The sequence below is a fragment of the Dipodomys ordii genome, unplaced genomic scaffold (assembly GCF_000151885.1).
Source record: "Dipodomys ordii isolate 6190 unplaced genomic scaffold, Dord_2.0 Scaffold57, whole genome shotgun sequence".
NCBI lineage: Eukaryota > Metazoa > Chordata > Mammalia > Rodentia > Heteromyidae > Dipodomys > Dipodomys ordii.
In genome coordinates this window covers 11,981,410-11,995,549 of record NW_012267273.1, presented here as the reverse complement: position 1 = coordinate 11,995,549, position 14,140 = coordinate 11,981,410, and the positions used below count along the sequence as shown (strand labels likewise).

The 14,140-nt window shown below is 46.8% G+C and overlaps 1 protein-coding gene across 1 annotated transcript in view; it reads left to right on the top strand.

The window, feature by feature from the left end:
- Positions 1-2,658: 2,658 nt before the first annotated feature.
- Fam78b (family with sequence similarity 78, member B) overlaps positions 2,659-14,140 on the top strand; it is a 77,936-nt gene continuing 66,454 nt past the window's right edge. Inside the window, exon 1 of the mRNA XM_013021779.1 lies at positions 2,659-3,414. Coding sequence (XP_012877233.1) covers positions 3,152-3,414 — 263 coding nt within the window. The 5' untranslated portion in view covers positions 2,659-3,151. The remainder of the gene's footprint in view (positions 3,415-14,140) is intronic.

The following is a 14,140-nucleotide window of genomic DNA, read 5'->3' as shown; positions in this document are numbered from 1 at the left end:
CTTAACATGATTTGCCCAAACCTCAACTCATTTCTTTTGTCTCCTTTTGTCCATACATCTATATTTTTTTGATCAATGAAAATTGGACCAGATCTTCCTTGGATATCCAGTCACCAAGCAAATCAAATTTACCTCCTAAAAGCTCACAAATACAGCTAGGCATCTGCAGCCCCACTGCACTACCATATTTAAGACAAAAATCATCTGTCATCACAAGATTCTGAAATCTTGCCTTTCCTATTCTCCACATTGCTTCCATTGTAACATGTATAGTATAGTATTGCTTCCACTGGCATTCTGTGAAGAGCAAGCTCTATTCTTATCAATAACTGGTTCTTGCACAGTGATTTGATACCTCTGGTCCACACATAGCATAGTATATGTAGCACACGCACACAGATGTATGCATATGTTGCAGCTACTAGGCTTGAACTCTGAGCCTGAGTTCTTGGCTTTTTTGCTCAAAACTTGCTCTCTACCACTTGAGCCACATCTCCACTTCCATTTGCTAATTAATCAGAGATAAAATTGTCTCACTGATTTTTCTGCTGGCGGGCGGGGAGACATTGAACTGCAGTTCTCAATTCTCAGCTGATTAGCTAGGGTTACAGGGGTGAACCATCAGTGCCCTACTCCACAGAGAAATATTTTGAGAAGTGTTTTGCCTATGAATTGCTCTGCCTCTGAGTATCCTGAATTCTTTGGTACCTCAATGCATTTTTGTACTTGCCAAACTCTCATATTATCTCACACTTTCACCATTGTTTTCTTGGCAAGACTCTAACAGTACTTCAGGACCCATATATAACTCTCAGTGGCTCTCCTGCCTAGTCTTCCATGACAGTAGATTGGATACCCATCGCTACTAAAGCCTGTGTCACCAGTGATTGTAACAATTTGTTAACAGATTCATCTTCTCAGGTGGTCCATGTGCTTTTCTTTAACTTTGAAACCCTGCTACTTAGCAGTCAGGAAGGAAAGGACCTGGTCTGTGGCTACTTGATAAAATGAGAGACATGTCATCAAAGAGGAAATTTGCCTTTTTTGCTAATTATAAAGTGAACTGAGGTGTCAGAAAAGTTAAAACAAGGATGAAGAGTGATTTTAGACTGCAACCAATTTCTAAATTACTCATCACATCTCTTCTAGCTAAAGACTAACTCTAGTAGCCTCCTGGAGAAGAGTATTTCACACTTGGGTACCAGGTAGATCCAGCAAATATTCAACGATCATGGAAGGCATAGCTAAAACACAGCTGCTGACTTTGAACTATAAATGCAAGACAATGCCCCAGTAAAAGCATCTGCTAAATATTCTTTCTGTTTGGAACATTCAGCCACAATTACCGACACCTGTCAGTAGCCTTACTGTATATACACAGCATCCAATCAATATATATGGCAGCAGTTCCCACTGGACAACAGTACCAGGCTGCTCTTCCTTCCATCATTCATTCATTCATTCAGTGACAACTGCTGGGCGTCACTATGTACCAGTCACTCTGCAACACTCTGGATAAGATAAAAATGGATCCCTGAGAGACCAGGCTTTCTAGATGAGTTACTACAGATGGATTTGGCAACTTTGTCTGATTAAGCAGTTACTATCTAATCCTGCTGGGTTCCAAAACGTTCTCAAGTTCCCTCTTGTATCTAGCAGGCTTTGGATAACCTCCAGAGAGTAGCTAAACATTCTAATCCAGCTGAATGGCTACACACTAGGCCTGTGTCAAGATGCAAAGATATTCAGACTACAGGGTTTTTAAAAGAAGGCCAAGTTTATTGCTGCTTTCCAATGTGTGTTTTTCTAATAAGAGCTCTTTCCAAAGATTGGGGGGGAAAAAATGAAGGCAGGTAATGAGTAAAGGCTAAGATCGTGCCTCCCCCAGCAACCTGGCATTTCGGTGATTTTCTTGTTAGGGTATGGAGGGGTTCCTTAGGTGTTCTCACTATACACGGTGAGGGAAAGAAATGCTCCCAGTGCAGAGCCATTTAAGGAAAGAGGTAAATTCACTGCCTGTTAGGACCCTTGCTGGAGTCTGCACTTCAGCCTTCCGGAATGCAGGTTGCACCTAATTCTACCCTACCAAGCTCTACTGTGAGAGCGACCCATCTAAGGCAAACACACACTATTATTGTAACCCCTGCTGGACTGCTCTTCCCACCCGACTCTGGACAGAGCCGCGCCCTCGTGGCCCCCACTCCCCACCTCCCACCCCCACCAGCCCAGGCCACCCCCGAACATCCCCCACCACCCACCCCGACCCCACGTGCAGGGTCCCACCCGGGCGCTGGCGGCCCTTTAAACACCGCCACCCTTACGCACCAACCCCCCACCCCCACCCCGCCGGCCCGGACGGCAGCCGGAGAGGGACAAAACTCGTGGCGTACAGCCAGTGTCTTCCGCGGAGCCCGTCCGGGGCAACCCCAGTCCGTGGGGTTCTCCACCCCGGGGGTGGCAGCCCCCTGGCGCCCCTGCCAGGCCCGGGCGGCCTGGCCGTGGAGTGTCAGCGCGGTCCGGCTACGGGGCCGGGAGCCGGCCGCCGCCGCCGCCGCTGCCGCTGCCTCCGCCTGCCGCTCGGGCCGCCCGCTCGCCCGCCGCTGGGTGCGCTGCGCGCGGAGAGCAGCCGCGGTGCAGAGGTTCATGCAGCGGCGGCGGCGGCGGCGGCTGCTACTGCTGCCGCCGCGGAGGCAGACAGACCGGGCGCTGCCGCCGCCGCCCTCCCCCGGCTCCATGCCGCCGCCGCCGCCTCCTCTTCCTCCTCCTCTCCGGCGAGGGGCGGGGGGCTCCGGCCCGGGCTGGGCACCGCTCCTGGCAGCGCCGCTCCCCTCCCTGCCCTCAGCCCGGGCGCCGGAGCCGGCGAGGGCACCCGCTGCCTCCTAGGAGCGCACGCTCGTCCGCGCGCCCTGCCGGAGCGAGGGGGCGGGCGTGGGCGGGCGGCGGGGCAGCCACGACCCGGCGCGGCTACAAGAGGAGGGGTCTTCCCTGGAGGATGCCCGGCGGCGGCGGCCGCTCCTCACTCCTAAGCGCGAGCTGAGGCGGACCGGGAGCGAGCAGCGCGTCGCCATGCCAGCGTGACGGGCGCCCCCCGGCTGCCCGCGCGGGCCCCCGCGCTGCCCCACGCCGCGCCGCGCCGGCGCCGGGGAGCAGGATGGGCTGTATCCAAAGCATCACCTGCAAGGCGCGGATCCGGCGCGAGAATATCGTGGTGTACGATGTGTGCGCCACCATCGACCAGTGCCCCACGCGCATCGAGGAGACCTCGCCCATCGTCCTGCGCTACAAGACCCCCTACTTCAAAGCCTCTGCCCGCGTGGTCATGCCCCCCATCCCCCGCCACGAGACCTGGGTGGTGGGCTGGATCCAGGCGTGCAACCAGATGGAGTTCTTCAACACCTACAGCGACCTGGGCATGTAAGCGACCCGGCGCGCGGCGCCAGAGCGGGGTCCTGGCCCCCGGCTCTACACTCCACCCGACCCCCTCCCCAGCCCCTTCTTGCCGCTGCCCTTAGCTTCTTTCCAATCCTTCCTCCCGCCTCCCCACCCACCTCCCTCCTCCCTGCGCTTTTGTTTCAGTGACAGGGCGGGTGACGGGAGGCTCCTCGCGAAGGCATTTTCTCGTGGTTTGCTTCTGACTCCCCAGAAACGGGAGGAGAACCGTGCGGGGCGGGCACGGAGGGTGTGAGGGGTAAAGGGCATAGGGATGTGTGAGGGGGTGCTGGCAAGTGGCTTTGGAGTTGCTGGGCATCTGTGTTTGTGGGGTTTGTGGGAAGAGTTTGGAGGAAACGGTAGAGAGAGAATGGATGGAGTCCCGGGGGCGCATGGGCTGTGCCGCGCGCGTCCTTTGGAGAAAACCAAGCCGGCTTAGAAGAGAAGGTCCGAGGTGGCCAAGCAAGGAATTAGTGGAGCTGCCTTGACCCCTTTCCGACTGAGGAATCTGAGCCTTTGTGCCCCGAGCTAGGGAGGCCGTGGCATTTCCTTCTGGACCAGTAGTTGCTGCAGAGCCACCTCTGGCTCCGCGCGCCCGGTGCATGAGTTCTGGGGCGGTGGAAAGCTGGAAAGCACTTGGGCGCGTCCTGGCCAAGCGGGGGGCTGGTGGCCCTGTGGTTGCAGAGGGCTGGTGTGGCACGGGGTGTTTCTTATGCTTAAGAAAACGAGGAGTCTCTTAATCTGACTTGTAGGGTCTTTACTTTTCAAAACTTTCCTAACTGCTAGAAGGGATTCCCCAGCGCCCACCGCCGAATCCTGGCGTCGGGCTGGGAGCTCTCCAACTTCTTTCAGCAGCGCTGGTTGGTGCGCGCTCGTTTGGCGGCTGAGGTGGAGATCTGGGATCGCTGTGGCTCCGCCGCCACCAGGGGCCGACAGCCTGCCCAGGAACAGCAAGCTTCGTGTCAGGTCCAAGGCTTTTTTATTTACTAAATTTTTATAACTCCTCGCTTTCTTTAAAAACTAGACTCAGAGCAGCTAACAACTAAGATATCCGGAAGCTTTGGGGCCTGGATTCGACTTGGTGTGACAATGTAGGTCTACAACATCCTAATTAGCCTCTGGCCTATAGGGAAACGCTTTTTCTGGAAACACAACCTCATTTCATTCCTTCATCTAAAACTCTAGAGCTCCCAATTTTTACCTATTTAATATGGATATTGGGTGGGGGAGTTCTCGTTTTAAAAGGTCAAACCATCTTTAGCAGCAGTTTGCAGGCTTTTTCTTTGCACTCTGAGAGCATGTAAGTTAACACTAGTCATAGGCGCTAAAAGAAATTTTGACAGATCGTTTCGTTTTCTCTAGAGTTTGCACTTTTCTCTTTAAGCATGAAAGCTCAGTGATGGGGAAAGCTCATTCCTAGTGAAGAACTGTGGATCTCAGTTTGCAGTATGTCTTTGCACATTGTGTTCTTGTCTTTCTGGAAGACAATTCGTTGTGAGAAATGGGGTGCATAACTGTTTGGGGTGAATCATACAATTTAAAAAGACACACCCTCAAAAGAATGCATCTATCTTAACACATGTGTCTGGAAACCACTTGTTTTTGTTTCTCTTTCTTGAAACTCATTATTTCCAGCACAGTCAGAGAAAGCCACAGACAGGGCAGGGGCCTGCATCAATCTCTTCCCCTTGGTGGTAGTGGGTAACCATGCTGGGGGAGAGTAACCACTTTCCCTGGCAGCCAGGAGCCCAAGGTAGAGAAGCCAGGAAGGATTGACCAGAAGCAGCCTCATTTTTGAAAGACTGCACAAGTGAGGCTGTGTGTGGCTTCAGATCTCTTGAACTATCCTTTTCATGAACTATAAAATACTTTGTGCTTCAGGAGAAGTCAAGTGAAGATAGAAACAGTCATGAAGAGTAGGACTTCTTGAATCTGGAAGAAGAGGATATATCCGTATTAGAAGTTTCAATCCCATAAATCCCCTACAACATATTCCCTGACCTCTCACTGATTTCTTGCATTGGGGCTTTGGAAAGAGAGTTTTTATTTCTTTTTAACTGCTACTCTTGATATTTCAAGATGTTGGGTATTTGTGTTTTTAGTGCAGGAGAGCAAAAATAGGCCCTAGGAAATCATAAAATGTATTATTATAGATCTGTGTCCAAAATCTACCTGTCTCTTCATGGTTATAATAATTTCTGTGTGTTTAAGGCCACTTTGGAAGCCAGATTTTATTGAACCAATTTCCACAAAATGTTTACACTCTGAAAACTTTGCCAACATAAACTTTTTCATGGGTAGTCCTCCTGCATGAAAGTCACTGCAGTCTGTTAGTCATGTCCACTTTAGCCAGTACTTGAGTGGAAAAAAACACTGCAGGCTGAATTTTCACTCCTGGTCAAGCTTCTGTTATGTGACGTATGATGGGATGAAGGAGGTTGGGTTAGAAAGGTGACTTTTCAACCTTCTTTTAAAAGCACGGTGCCAGAGGAAATCCACAGCTTAAAAAGGCACGAAACCTCTATTTACAGTGTTAAAAGAAAACATGAGGTTTTTGTGGTTTAAATGTTGCATATTTCCAAGAAGATCTGAAATAGCTGATGGCATGATGGCTTCATTTGAACTGGAGCTCCGGTGACTTGGCATTTCCTCAAAGGACTCCAGAAGCCAGGCTGGTGAATACTTGTAGCACTTATTTATTTATTTGGGCCTGGTGGATCCTGTTAATACAGCCATCAAACAGACTTCTATAAGACTTCATCCTTTGGGGAAGAAGGGCCTCTGTTTTTTCTCAGTCAGCCTGCAATAAACAAATGTTTACCAAATGACTCTGGTGCCCAAGCACTGCAAAGCAAACAATGAAATATGCAGGTAGCCTCACTGTGCTCATTTTCTCTTCCTCTCTCATTCTCTCCTCTCTTCTCTTTGTGTGTGTGTGTGAGAGAGAGAAAGAGAGAGAGAGAGGGAAACAGCACTCTCCAATAATGTAGAAGAAATGCCTAAGAGAGGAGGGGGACCATCCAGGGTTTTGTAGAAAGGAAAAGACTCAAGCTGGACTCCAAGGGATAGAGAACATCCAGCTAGGTAAAAAAGAGGGATTAAATTCAATGGAGAAAAACAGAAGATGTTAGGAAAATACAAGGTATATTAGGAGACATGCACAGGCTGCTGTGGAATGTTTAAGGAGAACAATGGGTGAAGTTTGAAGGGTAGAACGTGTTGTTGAAGAGGGCCTAGAATAATAACCTGGAAAAGAGAAAGTCAGATGATCTTGACCAGACACAGTACCAAGAGACTCTGTGTGCCTTCTTCATGTTTCCTGAATAGCAGGAACTTCCCACTAGAGGCAGAAGACTTATGTTGAGCACTTCTGAATGCTGAAAGACAGCACCCAAGAAGTTTCCTGTGTGGTGTTTGGACAAGGAATGGGGCCCTCTTGTCAGGGCTGAATGAGGTGAAGCTGAGGTCTGGGGAAACCTGTAGTAGGTAAAAGACCTCTTTGCATTGTCTGCTACTGCTAGAAGGAAATCTTCTGGGTCCGCTGATGGCAGGTAGTATATAAACTATCTCAGATGATCGTTTGAATAACACATCTTTTAGCTTCTATGCTATTTTTCTAGGTGTTCTTTATCTTCCTTTAAAATCTAATATGTCGGAATGTTTCTCTTCTCCTCTTATCCTGTCTCTCGATAATTTTCCCCATTCCAGTGGCAAGAGATGCTCTCTGCAGTATGCAGCCATTTCTAGTCCACATATGTGTGCCAATGTAAAATTTCCATGTGATTATTAGAGGTGTAACAACCAAATGGAAATTTTAAGATGTAGGTCCCACCCAAATGCTGCACCTCCCCCATCCTTCCCCATCTTAATAAATAACAATCCCATTCTGTGAATTACTCAAAGCAACTGCCTGTCACCCCAGATATTCCCCACATACCCAATCCATCACCAAACCAACTGATTCCTTCTCTGTAACATACACTTGTAACTCAGCCCCCACTCTTTATTGTCACTGATGCATTCTTTAAGACATGTCACTATTAGCTACCATCAACTAGTTAGTTCCTGCATGAGCTTTTTCACTGAACATGCCACTTCTGTTCTTGTCCTCTCTCCAGTCTGTTTCCCTACAGCAGGAAGAGTGGTGGAGTAAAAACATTGATGTTATAGCTTCCCTGATTCAAAATTTTAGTGACTTTCAATCACAATAGAGTTCAAAAAACCACCAGGCGCCGGTGGCCCACGCCTGTAATCCTAGCTACTCAGGAGGCTGAGATCTGAGGATGGCGGTTTAAAGCCAGCCCACGCAGGAAAGTCTGTGAGACTCTTATCTCCAATAAACCACTAGAAAACCGGAAGTGGTGCTGTGGCTCAGTTGGTAGAGCGCTCGCCTTGAGCTGAAGAGCGCAGAGACAGCGCCCAAGCCCAGAGTTCAAACCCCATGACCGACTGAAAAACAAAAAACAAAAACACCTCTTCTCACTCTGAATATCTGTTCTAAAGCTATACCAACTTTCTCCAGTTCTTCAAAGGAACTAGCTTTACCCCAACTTGGTCTTCCATGTGCTTTCAGTCTGAAATGCCTTTCCTACTTACCCTGACCTCACTGATTCTTGTTCCTCATCATGTCTCAGCCACCCTCAGAGAGACCACCCCTGATTTCACAGCTTCCGTCAAGGTCCTCTAGTTCTTCTACCTCATAATACCTTGTTACTGCTGGTGAGAATATAATGAGTTATTTAACTTCTGACTTACTGCTAGAAAATAAGTGCCATAAAGTAGATAATGTATTTGTTTTGTTTTCTATAGACAGTGCCCAGACCATAGCATATGTTCAATAAATATGTGACACAACTAAATAAACGAGCCATTTTTATAACCCAAATAGTCAGTATCCTTTTCAACAAATCTTGCAAAATTAACTTGGCCTCTCAACCCTAAGCCTACCCCACAAAGCTCTTGAGCATGTGATACTCCAGAGCTAGCATACTGTTGCTTAGCACTAACATACAGTTGAACTCTCCACTGGCCTTTCATGTCCATTTTGCTCTGTATCACCTCGTTGTAGCATCTGCTTCTCAGTATGGAGTGTGCATCTGTCACATGCTCCATCTCCTTGTTGTGTTCTGTAATCCAGGAGTGGTAATGAGCAAACACTGAAGCCCCTCTCATATCACCTACCCACTCAGTGTACATTTAGTATCTGCCCAAGGAAACACAATGTAGAAACTTCTATTTCACCCACATCATTAATTCTGTGACTCTCAGAATTTGTAAAAATTTCTTAAAGGCCTTTTCTGCTTGAGTCATGCTCTCCTAAGCTAGAGCTTGTGTATTGCTGCATGTCCAGCATGGCTTAGAGAGTAGCCTTCACTGATCATAAAAATCCTCCCTTGGGCATTTTGCTGTTGAAGTCCAAATCAGCCCATCTGTCCAGGAAGTCTCTAGATCTCTTGAGCAACACCCATGTCTCCATTCCCATTACATTCTAGTCAGGAGGCTCATCACCTACAACTTACCAGAAACACAGGAGACCCTGATCAAGAGCAGCAGGTGGAAATACAGGATGCAATTCCCTGATGCATGTCCTGAGTGCCCTTGAGGGGAAGATGGCCTAACCCTTTTGCCTGTAATCTCCTCCATCTCTATAAAAGAGGAGCAGCAGAGGATTAACTGGTTTTATCAGCAAAGCATTAAGCTCACTGGAGATAAAGCACAACTCCAGAGTTGAGGGGTGGGGGGAAGCTGAAAGGATAGGGAAGGAGAGAAATGGTTAGGAAAAAGGTAGAAGGAAAGAAAATGTGGCTTGTGTAGCCTGGAATGCCAGTCTGCAGCTTCATGGGCACTGGGTAGATTAGGGAAAGCAAGGAGAAGAGATAAGCCTCAAAGGCATCAGCAACCTTCTTCAGGGGAGCAGGGGGAAATGCTGTCTTTGGAGCTAGGTCTGCTGGGGCATTAAGTTCCAGATTAATAATGAAGCTAGCAATTGATTAAGGAAATTAAAATTGTGGTGTGACCTGCAATGTCCCAAATATCTCCTTTACCTCTTTCTTGTATGCTCTCTGAGCCTTTCCAGCCATTCTGGGTATAGTTATTAGCATCATCTTTGGTACTGAATCGTACAGCTATGAAGTAAGTTTCCTGAGACCAGATATCTAGTCAGTGGCAGAGCTGGGATAGTAAGCCATGTCTTCTGGCCCAGTGTCCTACCACTGTATACATAGACACAGAGTGACCTGTAATGAGGATGAGTTGTCCCTCCATTCATAGAAAACCTAGTACATGTTGAGAATCCTTTATCCAAAATGCTTGGCATCAGAAGTGCTTCAGCTTGGAGATTTTTTTTTAAATTTTGGAATATGTGCATATACATAACAAGATATCTTGTAAATGAGACTCAAGTCTGAACACAAAATTAACTTATGCCTGATGGTAATGTTGTACAGTATTTTTAGTGTGCCTGTGTTTTGACTACAACCCATAGGATGAGATCAGGTGTAGAGTTTTCATTTGTGGCACCATGTTAGAGCTCAAAAAGTTTTAGATTTTGGAGCATTTTAGATTTTAGTTTTTCTGTTGGGGTTTCTCAGCTATAGTTACTACTGCTATATCATTGTCCTACCTCATTAATGCAGCACTGCTTGTGGGAAAGTCAGCATTGCTCAAAGGCCTCAAATAAATGGTTATATATAACTCCCTTTTATTCCCCACACCGTTTTACAATACTGGGACTTGACAATACAAGGCCTCATGCTTGCTCTATCCTTTGCACTATGTTCCCTGTAGCTTTCTTCTTATCAGACTCCTTTCTTTGTCTATCGTGGTCCACTGAGAAAAAAAAGTTATTATGGATAGCAGAGGCCACTATTCTGGTTAGGTTAACACTAAATAGGAAGTGGCTAGAGTTTAGAAGTCGGTTATTATGGAATCCCTTGAGAAGAGAAGTAACTGGAAATTAGCAGTAATGGAGCATTCTGGAGAACACTTATAAATAGACAGAGGCTTTGTGGTGCACAAAGTCCCCGGGCGGGTCTAGAGCCTGCATTCCACCCCCAGAAATGCCCTCAATGTGGGGTTGTTCCCCACATAAACAACCTGAAGCAAGTTGCCTCTTGTTCTCATCAGTCCAAATCAATGAGGTATTTAAGGGTTGTTCTGGAGTTGTCATTGATTTTAGTAAAGAGAGAGTAAGTGTGTATATATGTGTGTATATATGTGTGTATATATTGGACAGTTGTCCGCATTAAGGGATGCCTGGGGAATCTAGGAGATGCTGTTTGAGAAGGGAAAGGAAGGGGAAGACAACACACAAGTAAAGGTGTGTGTGTTTGCCAGGATGCTGATATCCTTCATACATGGCTTCACGGAAAACTTACCCAGTGAAGGGGGTTTTCTTATTGCCAGGTTTAGGGAGGCTTGATAATCCTCTAAAGCCTCACAGCCAGCAAGCACACAGACGAGCAGACAAACCCACATCCTCTGACTGCTCTATTTCTAGTGGACTGCCTTGCCTCACAGGAAAGAGGCTCTGTAAAGTTGTTCTTCAAGATAAAAATATTGAATTTAGCCTTATTGTTTTTATCTGACATGTGCCTTTCCTCACTCCTTTGAAACCGAGCTTTGGGATCATGAATGCAGACCTCTGAATTCCCCGTAGAAGTGATGAATACTAAGTGATGAATACTAAGAGTTTATGGAAGGATAAGAAAAAAGACAGCAGGAGCTTCTCCTCTATACTGAGGAGCTCACTGCCTGGGAGCTAGAGACTACCATCCTCTGTTCTCAGGTCCCATACTGGCCACGCTGAACTATACATTCTATCTATGTGCCAACACTTCCAGAACTTCTCTGTGGTCACACATCAACCTTGAAAGGTATCCCTGGGTCCCAGTAGACAGTAGTTCACACCACTAAGGGTCTGGATTTTGGAGCTCAATTCTGTTCTCAAACTCTGGGTGGGTGACTATAAGGAAAAAGAAGAATCCATTCTGGTGGTGGAAGATAATTCTCACTTTTCCATAGCTCTTTAGATAATCTGAATCCTCAGAATTCTTCTAACATTCCTTTTATCAAGCCTTATGAAGGCCTCTCTGCCTGCCATATCAGCTGTATGGACTCTACTTCCTGGTCAGGTTCTGGAATACATATCAATTGAAATGATTCACTGTGCCAGTTGGAAATCTAACTGCAGGCTCCCCAGCACAGGGGCTCAAGCCAGAAGATCACAGTTTAAATGCCTGCTTTGTGACCTTCACAGGTTCCTTAACAATTCCATGTCTAATTTGTCTGAACATAGATGGGCATCCTGTCTCTTATACAATAGATTAGAAATCAGGTGAGATTAAAAAGTCAATGTTCTCCAAACAATAACATGCTATATACATGTATGTATATATGTATGTATTTCTTTTGTTGGTTGTGGGGCTTGAACTCAGAGCACTATACCTGAGCCTCTCTGTGTTCAAGGCTAATACTCTACCACTTGAGCCACACCACTTCTGGTTTTTGAGTGGTTAACTGGAGATAAGAATTTCATGGGGAGGGAGGGGAAGCTGGAAAGGTGGCTCAGTGGTAGAGTGCTTGTCTTGTATGCATGAGGCCCTGGGTTCGGTTCCTCAGCACCACATAAGGAGAAAAAGCCAGAAGTGGTGCTGTGGCTCTAGTGGTAGAGCGACATGTATGGACATATCATTGTGATGCTGCTGTACAGTTAAAATACACTAATTTTTAAAGTTAAAAGAATGACAGAAAAAAAGAAACCTAAAAGAAAAAAAAAAGAATGAGATAGGTAGAGGTACAAAAAAGTGGCATTATGGGGTAAATGTGGAAAACTCTCCACAAATATTAAGTTAAATACAAAATATACAAGATAATACATTAAAGGAAAAAAGTGAACAGCCAGGTTCTGGTTGTGTCCTATGACCTCCAGGCAGACAAGGCCTTAGAGGATGGAGGCTGTCAGCTCTCCTCAGCCCCACTCAGAGCAGAAGGGAGGAGAAGGCTTTCTTTCTAACTGTGAACCAGGGCTGTTGTTTTCTACTGATGCTCAGGAGTCACTCCTCCGGGATTCCATCCAAAAGTCACCCTTCAGTTCTGTTCCAGGTAATATCTAGGAACTTAGCTTCCCTGAATGATATCTGAGGCCTAGTAGAATCTTCATGGGGACAGCCTGTACCACCACAGTCCTTCTTTGGTGATAGTATCAGTTGAGCTTGAGTAAGAAGCTACAGTGTACCCAAGGCAAGGACTTGGGCCACACTACAGCCTGAAAGTCACATTATTCATGCCCAGGAAAGTTGTGGATTTACAACATTAGAGGAGACAGATGAGGCCAACACCCAACATCTATGTATGTTCAAAGCTAGTTTTTGTTGTTGTTGGTCTTGGGGCTTGAACTCAGGGCCTGGATGCTGTTCCTGAGCTCTTTTGCTCAAGGTTAGCACTCTACCACTTTGAGCTATAGGGTCACTTAATTGGAGATAAGACTCTCAAGGACATTCCTGCCGGGGTTGGCTTTGAATCATGATCCTCAGATCTCAGCCTCCTGAGTAGCTAGGATCACGGGCATGCAGCCAAAACACCTGCTCAAAAGCTATTTTTAATATTGCTTGTTCTTTCTTTCATAATTTTGTCTTTCTGTTCGGGTTTTTTTAACTGTATTTTTTTTGTCTTTTCTTTTTTGGTACTGGGGATAGAACCCAGGACATTGCACTTGCTACACAAGCGCTTTGCCACTGAGCTACTTCCCAGCCCATAATTTTGTCTTTCTGTAAGAGGACCTCATGATAATCATGAGACATTTTTAAGGGCAATAGATATTCTCTGTGTTCCATAGGCAAGGTGAGGCCCAAAATGATTAAATAATGTGTTCAAGGTCATCCTGGCAAGCACTGATAGAAGTGGGCCTGATGCCGAGCCTCCTGCCCCAGTGTCCTTTCCCATGCCATAGTCAGCCAACCAGGATGGAGATTGGAGACAGGTCATCTTGAGATATGTTCAAGCCTCTGGGTCAGCCAGCATGTGGGTATCTTTAAGGATGTCATTTATGGCCTCTGCATACCAACAGGAGGACAGGAACTAAATGCATTGCACAAACACAAAAGAAAAAATTTTTTAGGCTGTCAGATTAGAAAAAAAGTAATTAAGGCCATGTGCCACGGATGGTCCATCAGTAGGGCGATTGTGTCAGTTCTGTCTCCAAAACCTCCACTGGTTCATGCTCCCAGAGTCTGACCTTTCCCCAGCTGGCTCATGGGCCTTTGTCAGGCTGATGCACTCAGAGGCTGTCAGAGGTCTGGCTAATGGGAAGCACTAAATCGACATCCTCAGTAAGCAGCCTGTGCAGCATCCTGGTGGGGCAGACGGGCCAGGGCTGCCAGGGATAAGTGGTAGCAGAGACAGGCTTTGGCAAGGCTAAAAGCTGCCAGAAACAGGCAAATTAGATGTTGCTTTGCCCTTCTCCTGGTGTGATGGGGAGTCAGGAGATGGGAGGGAGCATCTGAAGGGAATCTGAGATGCTGCTTCAATGAGAGTAGGATCTTATCTGCTCATTCCTCTTTTTTCCTGATAGCCATTTCAAAATGACATCCTCCTTCCACATCAGAGCTGAGGAAATCATCTCAATAATGACTCAACTATGAGTATTTGTTTCAAACTTCCTTAATCCATTTTCACATTCTTTAGAAAGGGTGAGAGATTTGCACCACCAAAC